The sequence below is a fragment of the Melanotaenia boesemani genome, chromosome 8, assembly GCF_017639745.1.
Source record: "Melanotaenia boesemani isolate fMelBoe1 chromosome 8, fMelBoe1.pri, whole genome shotgun sequence".
NCBI lineage: Eukaryota > Metazoa > Chordata > Actinopteri > Atheriniformes > Melanotaeniidae > Melanotaenia > Melanotaenia boesemani.
The window spans coordinates 12395163-12407653 of NC_055689.1; the positions used below are offsets into that span (position 1 = coordinate 12395163).

The 12491-nt window shown below is 36.2% G+C and overlaps 1 protein-coding gene across 3 annotated transcripts in view; it reads right to left on the reverse strand.

The window, feature by feature from the left end:
* The window catches only part of astn1 (astrotactin 1), a 400574-nt gene that overhangs the window by 158346 nt on the left and 229737 nt on the right, over positions 1–12491 (reverse strand). For all 3 annotated transcript variants that reach the window (XM_041992000.1, XM_041991999.1, XM_041992001.1), the window contains one exon: positions 2748–2936. In XM_041992000.1, coding sequence (XP_041847934.1) covers positions 2748–2936 — 189 coding nt within the window. The remainder of the gene's footprint in view (positions 1–2747; positions 2937–12491) is intronic.

The window sequence follows — 12491 nt, forward strand, 5'->3', positions numbered from 1 at the left end:
TTATTTTTATGCACACCCTTTCAATTATTTCTTAATATGTTTTTATTACTGTCTTTATTCTTTTTTGTACTTTTTAAAGCTTCTTCTGTAGTGCTTTTAATGACTTATGTAAATTACTTTCAACTGTCTTGCACATAAAATGTGCTATATAAATAAACTTGCCGCCTTCTCCTCTGAACACACGACAGCTGCATGGACACGCACCCATTTTCACTTTTGTCCAGTGTTTCATAAGCCGGAAAGGAACATTTCCAAGTAAAAATGGTGTGTCTCGTTGTAAAATGTTGTAAAACACTGTGCCAAAGTGATAGTTGCTTAATGTGGCTGAATGGGTGCAATGTGGGGCAATTCTTTTCTTTAGTATGAAGGTTGAGTTAGTTTCTTCTGCAGAAAAGTTCTCTGCAGCAGCGGTGAAACAGGTCAGCCTCATCATTATAAGTCTTGGTTGAAGAAGAAGAAACTCATGTAGCATAAACATATAATGAAGCAATAGTTCAAAGTCTAATTTATGGAGGTGGAGCACAGTATTACACATCAATTTGCAACTTAAAATGATTTTCATTCATCTGCTGAATCATTATTAAAACACTGACTGAGTCATAGGTTCTGAACAGATTATCTGATCTCTGTTGCATCTATGCCTGCTTATGTTTATAGTCATTCACATATAATTATATTTGCTACTCAGTTCAAAGCTATGAACAAACTCTTACAGCTACATCTTTTTACTGTGAACTAACGGTAAGAACATGTTTAAGGCCAAACCAGATGCATGAACATTAAGCACACCAGTGCCTTCATTTTCCTTTGTTGGACCAATGAGCACAGAAGGTCACTAAAGGTTTGCAATATATATATTTGGAATAGTTTCAATAGAAAGAAAAAACAGAATTAATTATAAGCTAAAATAAAAAGGTAGGTCTTGAGTCTCGTTTTAAAAACATCAATGGTCTCTGCAGCCCTAAGGCCCCTCATCTGCTACTCAGTTTACAGTTATGAACAAACTCTTATAGCTACATTTATTTACTGTGCGCTGAATGTAAAAACACGTTCAAGGCCACACCAAACGCATGAACAGTAAGCACACTGGTGCTTTCATTTTGTGAAACACATTCCACAGTTTATAGACGGTGCAGGTTCACTGACATCAATCTGAAGAAAATTGCTCTCATTTATGGAATGATCTAAAATTCAGAGTTTACCAAGAGGAGGTAAAGAAATAAACAGCATAGCATTTTTTGGATTTTATTGAATCGTTTAACATCTTCTCCAACCACTGTGTCAGATCGGTCTGCAAATGAAGAGTAATGCACTTCTTATGAGTGAGAAAACTCGGTCATTGGATGTCATCAATCAATGCAGAGGTACCTCAAAATGAACTGTTAAACAAAGCAAGTGTGTCCTTGGAAAAAGAAAGGAACAAAAGTGGTTTGGACAAACAACAAAAATGACAGGGGTCATTTTGGAGCCACTGGGGTGAAACGGCTTTGGGAGATGGGCTATTACTTATCTTTGCTGTGACTCAGAGAGAAAACAAGCACAAGTAAGAAAGGGATGGATGGCTGACATGGGCCAGCACTCAGTTTTGTGATGCTCTGGGCTTGTGATTGCTTGATTGCAGAAAAACATCAAGCATTGCACAGTTTAGTGTGACTACTTCAGATAGAGTCAATTCTGATTTTAGCACAAAGTGATACTGATTAAGAAACACATTGTCACATGTGACGTGAACTGTATATGGTGTAGACAACAATGGGCTACAAAAGCAAACAAGATTTGATCCTGATGAATTAAACAGCTGCAGACAGCATATAGCTGTCACCTACACAAATGAATCTTGAAGACCTACGTTTAATGTAACTGCTAACATGAAAATGTACAGACAACTTGAAAACAGATCTTAAAACTACCACCATCTGCTTAACTATTTAAAGTGCGATAAGCAGCCTTATTTGTATTTTACATTATTTGAGATTGGTGGAAAACATATTTAGGTATATTGTGTTAAGCTAAGAAAAATTACTGATACATTAAAGTATAAAATGTAAAAAGAAAAAAGAAGTATTAACGATGTATGAAATTATGACTGTTGTGCAAAATATAAGTTAGTATCAATATCTATGACTAATATAAATAAATACATACATTTAAATTAAATATTCAAAGCAACAGCTTTCTTTTTGATCATATCTTTGTTCTGTACTGCTGAGCTATCCTTCATTATATCCTTCATTTCAAGAAGCACAATTCTTTGCTAAGCTGTCGGTTATCTGTGGACACAACACTGGAAAAAAACAGAAAAAAGGGCAGGGAAAAATACTGACAATATTTTGGTACAAGGACTGGCCAAAACTGATTGAGAAAGCAGCCAATGTTGAAAGAAACATTTAAAAAGACCTTTGGAAAGTCCTGAGAACTATTGTTCAAATTCAATTTGACAAACTACAAGATATTGTGGCTGCTTGGTAAAATATGAAGAAATGATGGGTGGCTCAAATCTTTTGTACTATGCAATAAATGAAAAATTGCAGTTATTTTCAAAGGGGCAAGCCCAAGGCCAAGCATGCAACAGAATTACCACACACACAGAATGATGACATTTTATTCCATTTAGTTTTTTATAGAATTATTTTATGCCCATCATTCTACTTGCAAACCTTTTACCGAGTTTAAATCAGTAAATATTAATGCTGACTTTGTAGAACATTATAGGTGAAGTTTTTATGAGGAAAGTATGTGTCTCCTACCTTTGCTGATGTCCTGGTATTCCAGCCATAGCTGCCTTTGAACCTGTTTGTTGGGGTACCAGATGGTGCAGGACTCCTGAAAGCCGTACACTGCCTCCTGGACATAGTGGTTCCCGAACTCCCTGAGGATGGAGACAAAGTCGCTCCGCTGGGTCGCCCCATCTAAAGAATGGACAGCTGAGCTGAAAGCTAAGAAGACAGAGGGAAAAATCAGCAACAAATTTATTTGGTACAGATATTTTCTCTCAGGGAAAATAACCACATTTAGAATCTGGAGGTGAAGAGCACTTTGCATCAATTTTCAGTGCCCAGGGTACCACTACGGACAGAACCTTCTGTCCGTCCTCTGCATTCAGGTCATGCACATTTCAGCATATTATAAGAGAACTTGCGGATGTCTACCTAAATGCAACAAATGGAGCAGTACCACCAGATGTTGCAGGGGCAGTGTTGTGCAGTATAGCTCACATGTGACCAGCAAAAGGAACAAAAAAGAAATGGCTGAATTTTTTAAGAGAGGGCAAGTGAAGGTCTACAAATATATCTATGATATTACCTCACCTGTGCATAGGAAGAGACAACTTCTTCAAAACAGTCACTATGTTTGTTATTGTCTGAAACCAATGTCTGTACTCAGGAGTGAACTCTGAAATTCGCATTACCCTCTGGTGGATGTATTCCCTAACAACCATGCCAACATCAAGCACACATGGGGAGTATGTGGCAGTAAAGTAAGCGTAAATGGGCCATACTGTCACTTTCAAACACAAAAGGAAAAGCTAGAAAGCTGCATGATGCTAAATATACAGTGACAGGTAAACCTCATCAGGAATAAACCTGCCTCTAAAACAAGAAACTCATTGTCGAGTTCAGACAGACTATATTTTTTCAGTTTCTTTTCTTCTTTATATGTTGATTGAGTTTTTTATTTAAATCCTTGTTTTCTGAGACCTACTTTGCATTAAAAAGTTAGTCAATAGTCAAAGTTAAGTCAAAAATTTGTTACAGTTGTTAGTACTGCAGCCTCACAGCATGAAGGTTGCTGGTTCAGGCCTCGGCTGGGGGGAGGTTCAATGATCTTTCTGTGTGGAGTTTGCATGTTCTCCCCGTGTATGCGTGGGTTCTCTCCATGTTCTCCGATTTCCTCCCACCGTCCAAAGACATACATGTTAGGTTAGCTGGTCACTCTAAATTCTCCCTTGGAGTGAGTGCGAGCGTGAATGGTTGTTTGTCTCTCTGTGTAGGCCCTGCGATGGACTGGAGACCTGTCCAGGGTGTACCCTGCCTCTCACCTGCTGGGGTTAACTATTAAAATGCTGGGTTTCCATCCATCTATAGATAATGGATGGATGGAAAAAAAAAAAATGCTAAAGAATTTTGTTGAGTTTTTCTCAAGCTGATTATGTATCTCAAGACTATTGAAAGGGCATTTTTGTATGGACCAAGAGATATTATAAAAAGACTTGGGAATGAAAAGGGGTAGAAAACCCAACTTTAAAACAAACAGCAACCATACTAGTACTACCGTACTAGTTTCTGAAATATTTTGGTCTGCTTCACGGTGATGGGCTTACCATTACATTGCTACTTGCCACACTTGGAGACAGACGTTTTATGACTAAAAACCAAAGCATTACAAGAGACAACAGATAAATTGCAATAAAATTGTCTTTGCAAATGTTGTGGACATTGAAATAAATGATATTTCAACATATTTTGATGATATAAAGCTCAACTATGTTGTACCTTGGCAAGGTAGTTCACGTATATCAACTTTTGATAGTTACTCTGTGTAGTGAACTTGGGTCAGAGTTAAAAAGTGTGTACATAATGACATTCTTGGAACATTTTTAACTGTAAAAAGTGTAAAGCTTTTAATTCTGTATTAAGGTTGTCTAATCCTTTTTATTTTGTTATGTCCCACATCAACAACTGAGCAAAGGTATTTATCATCACAGTGGTGATGGTGACGGTGATATCAGGTGTTTGACACCAAATAGGTTTCTTGGACATCTGAGCCAGCTGCTTAATATTCATGAGCTCTTTTAACCAAAGAGTGCAGATTATCCACTGTGGCCGTACAGATATGGGCAAATTTAGACTCAGAAAAAAACAGGATATCATATATAATACACTGAAATCCTTTTGATGTTAAATCTTTTCCAGTAGCACTGCTGGTATTGCGGCTGAGTTTTGAAGCATACACAACTCTTAAGTCCATATAATCTGATGAAGGAAAAAAATCAGAGGATCTGATGTCAAAAGAATTTAGAGGAGATGAAGGAACTATGAGGCATAGGGGACATTAAATTAGTTTTAAGCCTTTCAGTATCAAATAGAATGCAGGAAATCTTGATGTGAACAACTTTCTTCTTTTTTTTCCTGCCTGTTGATGACACCGAAAGAGTGTTGAAGGTGTGTTAAAAAGCTCAAGGACTGGAGCTAATCTTTTTTAACATGATTTTTGGATTAGTTTGAATTCAATAAATAAAGCATAAAAGGGGTATCATAACACAGGCAACAGGAAACCTGACAATAAAAACAACAGCATCATGTTGTTGTGCTGGTCAAACTCTTAACAACTTTGACCAGCACATGTAATACCCAACCATCTGTTATCCAAAGTTACAGCAACGGGTAAATAATGCAAATATTCAACCTATTGTCGAAATGATCATTACTAATAATATTTGCATTATTCAATATAACTGCACTTAACTATGACAGAATAAAAATGACTAAAGGAACAACTTCAACAGCATTAGCAAAGTTAAAGATAACACACAGGTGAGGTTAAAATGTCTTAATGAAGGATTACAGTGATAAAATGTGGAGACTGTCATGACCAGGAACTTTATTACACAGTTAATCTGTGCACATTTGCACTGAGTATTTCTATGTTTGTTGTGGCTGTGATAATATGCTATATCTCATCTTGAACATCTAATGTTTCATACCAGACTCATACCAGGTATAAAAAACACACGCTTATTTCTTACGTTTCAAAAAGTAGTGATATCTAAATGGTGAGCAAAAAGGCAATGAACCAACTAAATGGTATGAGCTGCAACTTTTCTTCCCACCACCAATACCAGACTGCAACAAAAACTAAGTGAAACTTTGACGACTGAAATTGACCAAAGTTTGCTAATTAGTTTAAAACTTTATTTTTCTTAAAATAATTAATGTGTTATTTCTTTTGAGGTTTGTTTGATTTTACTTATAAATTCACATCATAAGAAACAAAAGAACTCATGTTGCATTTTGTTAATTCACCCAATTTTTTTTTTTACATTGACAAAAACTCAGTCAACTTTCTGACTTTGAATTGAGATTCTGACCACATCAGTTATCGGTGGCATGAAGAATTGTGCCAAGCAGGAAAAAAAAAATAAGTGGACTAAGAACTATTTTGCCAGCAGCAATTTCAGCAGACAAATATTAGTTGGGCTTAATTTAAAAGTAAGTGGAAAAGTTTAGATTAGAAAGTTTTGTACAGTAAACTAGATTAGCCCAATCTGCTTAAAGAGACAATGAAATGCAGTTAAACAGAAAACAGGATTTACTTTTGTTATAGAAAACTGATCTATAAATCAATGGTTCAGTTTCTTTGATAACAAAAAGGAAGAATATAAAATTGAGTTTGAACATTGAAGGATCTGCTATTTTTTTCCTTGTCTTGTAAACTTTAGGTTTTAAATTTGTTTTTGATACCCTAAAAAAGGACGGAAAATAAAAGCATACATTTACCAGCCACTTTAGGAGGTACACGTTTAATTGCCTGTTAACACTTAGGAGCCACTCATTTAGGCATGTAAATGTAGATGGTCAAGATGTCTTCAAATTGAGCATCGTAATGAGGAAGTCTGACTTTCTAAACCAGAAAAACATCCCTGAATGCACATATCAAATGTTAAAGGCAAAATAAGCAGCATTGACACCTAGTGTTTGAAATCAGAACTGCAGTCGAAAGAGAAAAACACAGAGAGCGTTCTTCCCCCCTCCCCCTCGGAGAGTTTCGCGTAGGTTGCCGGTTTGTGAGAGGACGGTTCTTTTATACAGTCTATGAAGGACGGAGAACATAGCGCCAGCAAACATCATGATGAGGAGCGAAGGTGATTCACACACACAGTAAGTTGCTATGTTTGGCAATGATAGCGCTGATTTCATGCGCCAATTTACGTTAGCATAAAATAGAGTGTAAACAAAGGTTACATTAATCAACAAATGCCGTGCAGCAGCATTTTTCCCTTAGTCTCACTTAATAAATTAATTTCATAGTAATTTCATAAGTTCATAAGGACAAACACACCATTCACTTGGCCAAAACATTATTACATTTGTTGTTGTATACTAATAGACCACCAATTTTACTCCAGTAATATTTCCATACAGTCACACAAATTAATTTAAAGAGTGCCGAGAAATAAATTAGACTAAAATCTTTTTTAAATCAAGATAAACTTTTCGGTTTATTTAAGCAAAATCCTGGTGCTTACCTGTGGAGGAGAAACTTTGCCAGCTCATACTTCTCCACCTTGCAAAAGATTCTCTAATACTGATCCTCGTTTTATTCTGTTTTTGGTCGTTTGCTTTTTTTAGCAGGATGCCGAGGCTTTTTAGGTTTTTCTGAAACTATTTGTGGTCCGATTCTTTTACTAGCTTCCATACCTGCACGTTGCTGCTCTTTTGCTGACATAAAATACCAAACACTGCCTTGTTGTTGTTAGGCAACCGTGGGGAGTCGCAAAAGATTGGTTAAGGAACCAGGAAGTTGGAAAGAGCAGCACATTGCACCCAAGTTATTCCAGCATGGATCTCTTACTTTGAAGGAGAAAAACTTCACAAAGACATTGTTGATGTAGGAGACAGATTGTTTATAAGGAAGCTTCCTTTTATCCCTCACAACAAATGAGAACATTTTAAATTATTTTTAAGGAAAAAAAATCCTAATTATTCAGCCTTTAAAGCAGAGGAGCTACAATAAAAGAATGCCACACTGAGTGTCATGTCAGCTAATAGAGGCTACAATATACACACACTTTCCAAAGTTGGACAATAGAAGTTTGGAAAAACAATGCCTGGTTTGAGTCTTAATTTGGTAGGGTCAGAATTTGGTATAATCAAGGATTCATCCTGCCTTGGTTTAATAGTGTGGGGAATATGTTTCTGGCACACTTTGGGCCTATGAGCATTGTTTAAATGCCAGCCTACTCAAATGTTGTTGCTGACCATGTCCATCCCTTTAAGACCACAATGTAGCATCTTCTAATAGCTACTTCCAGAACATGACAATGGGGTCACTGTACTTCAATACCCTCCACAGCCACTATATATACATCTAATAGGGGATGTGGTGGAACGGGATATTCTCATTATGGATGTGCAGCTGGCATATCTGTGTGATGCTTTCGTGTGAACATGGACAAAAATATTTTCAACATCTTGTTGAATCTATGCTACAGGGAGTGCCACTTTTGAATTCACCTACAAGTTTATCCAAAATTCACTTCAAGATAGCAGAAAATCTTTTAAAGCCACTGAGTGCTGACATGATGGGTTTTCTCTAGTCTAATATAAATTGTTGCAGAAAGTAATTTAACCAACACACAGGCATGTGTTTTTCTTCCATTTTTTTGGAAAATGTGGCAGCAAAAAGCTCTGAGTTTAGAGTTTATTCATTTCAACCAAAACTCTTCCTGTTGTTCTTAAGAGGTTTGTATCCAACTTTGATGCTTATTGATAAAAAAAGAAAAATAACTATTCAGATGACTGTCTGTATGTGGGGTATGATAATGCCAGGCTTCACACTGAAAGGAAAAAAAAAGTTATTTGAGTGAACTCAGTGAGTGGGTAACCTAAAGGGCCTGAGGAGGTATGTTTGATATGATACACAGATGAGACTGTAACAAAATGTCCACGTGCTCAGTGGGATTCTCGCTCAGCAAATATTGGAAAGCAAAACCGCAAGAGAAGTTAATCATCATGATTTTCAGGAGAAGCAGTATTAATACCTCAGCACTCATGCTTCGCTCGCTCTTACTTCTGCTCCAAAATTAAATTAGGGGGCAGCTGAAGTGAGAGACAGGGAGCACAGTGACGATGAACGATGGGGACTTTGCAATCAGATGTAAAAAGCAGTTGCCTCACCCCTCCAGTGGCTGCTGAAATATGATGAGCTAAAGTGGGAAATGGGAGTAAAAAAAAAAAAAAATGAAAGAAAAAAAAAGGTGGAGGCTGTTGAGTCGCTTGTGAGGGAAGAGAAAATAGAAAGTGTATCCTCAGCAGATGTGGCAGCCACTTTCATACTGCAGCAGGGCCATTGGAAATGCATTAGAGGTGTCATGGCTATATTTACGGAGGGGTGGCTGCACTTATCGTAAAAGAAGCTCTTTATGATGGATTTTTGAATAATGCATACACTTAAAACATGACAAAAAAATTCTAATTATTAAATAATAGTCATAGCAAGAAGAATGATTGAACTCAATATTTCAACTGATATTTACTTCCCTCTTAAAACACTCCCACAGAACAACCAACGTCAAATAGTGAGACGTGTAAAATAAAAACTTTCAATAAGACCTCCTTTATGGAAAAAGCTGACAGAAAATATTAAGTATAATGTGTCAGTAGCAAAGAGGAGCCTTCAGTGGATGTATTGCTTCACTAAATACCTATCCAGTTATGAAGTTTTCCAAGGCAGGCACTGACAGGATGCTTTGGTCTTACTAGAAAAACGCAAAGCTTTGTGGTATTTGACAGGCAATCAGAGAAAGTAAAAAAGAAGACAAGAAAAATGAAATGAAATTCCTATTTCTGAACAGTATTTTGACCTCCCTTCTAGCTACCCATCAATCAATTTATCTACTTGTTTCCATCTCAACATCCATCATTGTTTTTGCATGTAACCCACTTCAGAGTTGATCCTGTATCTTAAAAAAATCCTACATTTTCCTTTACTTTTAGGATACTTGCATTTTTACAATGCAAGTAACAATGTGGAAGAAAGTTATTGGCACATGAATTCTGGATTAAATAAATTCTACCCTAAACAAACTAATATTTAAAAGTTAAGATTCTGCATTTAAGAGTTGGTTGACTGATGTTTGCTTAAATAAAAAGAGTCAAAGGGGGATTGTCAATATCAGAGTAAAGATTTTGTAGTTATAAGCAACGATTAAGCGAAGTCTGCTCATCTTTTAAACAGGATCTCAACCGGCCAGTTCACCGGATGCCCTGAGGCGTATACATACACATACACTGCTGTTACTTGTGTGATAAAAACCAAAAAAAATCTGATGTCGAACACTGATACAGCTTGCAATAAACCATCAAATTTAAACCTTGAAATCATCACTGATTTGTAGGGTGAAACAGTGGTAACTAGAAGACCTCAAACAAGCCATTGTATTTTTTTTTTTTATTATTTATTTATTTATTTATTTTTGGCCAATTAATGTGGCCATTATTTTATAGTTAGAAGCTCTAATGGCAAACATATGCCTAATTCCCCATTGAGAAGAGTTCTTTAAAAGATTCCTGGATCCAGGCAGTGATCCGGATTACCCCCAGAATCTAATCACTTGTTCCAACGGTGCTGTACACGTGACCTCCACCTTGGCGGAGGTAACAAAATAAGCTTGAACACTTGACTTGTGAGAATGCAGGGGAAATATGCATCTAGAGCCAGCAAGAATAACTACAAAAACACACATAATAAGATATAAAATGGGTTTTACAACCATGACTTACTCAAAACTTTGTCAGTTAAAAGGCAATTACAGCATCTTCTGTTTCTACTTCTTTTACTGTTTCTATTTATTGGCCAGTTGAATATCGACATTTAACAATTATTAAAAACTGCAACACTTTACTTCAGATAGAATCAAATTATATCAAACTGAACTGATTTGTTCTTTATACAAATGTACCATTCATTGATAATAACGCATCCCACATATAAAGACTCATAACAAGCCTTATATTTATCACTATTAAACAGGTTATGAGCATTTATGTTAAAAGTGTAAGGGTAAAAAATGTAAGGGAAGAATTAGATGAAATGGTGTACCAGAGACATTTAGTTTATTGTCAGGATCATAAATTATAGTTTGAAATAAAAAAGTGCTCAATGCAAACGGATATATACTTTAAAGTATAGTTTATGGTATAGAATATTTTAAAGCAGATGGAAACAGGACAAATACAAGAAGAAAAAGAAACATTAAAAAAGTTATTTAAGGTGCTGTGAAACATTTTAATCTTGATGATAACAACAGATCTTGTTTTTTATGTGAAACAGTTTTTGACAAAGGGAGTGGGAAGTTGCATCCCAGTTAAATCATCACTTCTTGCACTCTGACAGCTCCACAGTTACACCTTGAATAAAACTGTTTAAAGCACCTATTCCCTCAGGAACAGTCTGTTGAGTGTTTTCATTTGCTTTCACTATGAGGCAATAACCACACTTCACTATTTAGTGCCCCAATACTGAGCCCTGGGTATTTTTGTGCATCATGTTTTTGTGTGAACTATTCCAAATCTTGGGTCTTTAGCCTTTGTGAAAGAAAAACATGTTTATGAAGTTTAATTTTTTCATTTTTCTTTTGCCTCTGAATATTGTTGAGTATTAAAAGTTAATTATAATACAGCTAACCAAGGAGATGCAGCTGTAGCTGCAATAGTCAGCAGATAATCCTCCTGTAGCTTCAACTCCCTTTTTTTTTGGTAATATTTCATGAGTAGGTTTTGGTTTTTTATTTAGTTATACTAAGACCTTCACACATGTATCGCCTTTCAGAGCTCTCATACTGTGCAGCTGAAAAGCAACAACTAAAGAATTAAATTTAATAAAATTGACTCAACTTGACTCTTTTTTTACAGCTGCTAAGATTTAATTAGCTCTGTTTTATTTCTGCATGGAATTTGAAAAGCCTATTATTTCCTTTCTTAAAACTCTATATTAAGAAAAAAAAAAGTTACAAGAGAACTTTAAAAATTAACTTTTTCTACTTTACAAGTTGCTTTAATCATTGTGGACAGTCCAGGGTTAGACGAGGTGGTATTTGTGTCTACTTTTAGCCACATGAGTAACATTTTACTAACATTAAATATATGTGGTTAATGACAAACCTTTGCTGTGATATAAAGATTGTACAAATATACGTTTGCACATTTTTTCTTTTAATTTATTTTCCCTTTCAGTGTGTGAAAAAAAATGTGATTATAATTCATAATGGTTTAATTTTCATGCATACACAGTGTAAGTGCTGGGGTATTAAAGATCCAAGATGTGTAAAAATGTTTAAGTGTGTGTTCAGTTTAAGAGGTGTGTTTATGGTCTGTTTGGTTTGGGGTCCTTGTTAACTTTGCCATTCATATGCATATTTCAATATGGTACTAACAGATGGTACTAACAGGCACATGATTAACATCACACCCTGACCAAACAGCTTCTGTGACATACATGTTGTTAGTGCGTCTTCTAAACCTACAAAGCAATGCGGGTAAGTCGAGATACATGATTGTTGGATTTGAGCAGGTTTTAGGTTTATGGGCGGCATGGCTTAGTGAGTAGAGCGGTCGTCCTGTAGCCCGAGGGTTGCCGGTTCAATCCTGGCCCGGAGAGCTCATGTCGAGGTGTCCCTGAGCAAGACACCAAACCCCTAATTGCTCCTGATGGGTCATGGTTGAGCACCTTGCATGGCAGCTTCCGCCTTCAGTGTGTGAATGTGTGTGTGA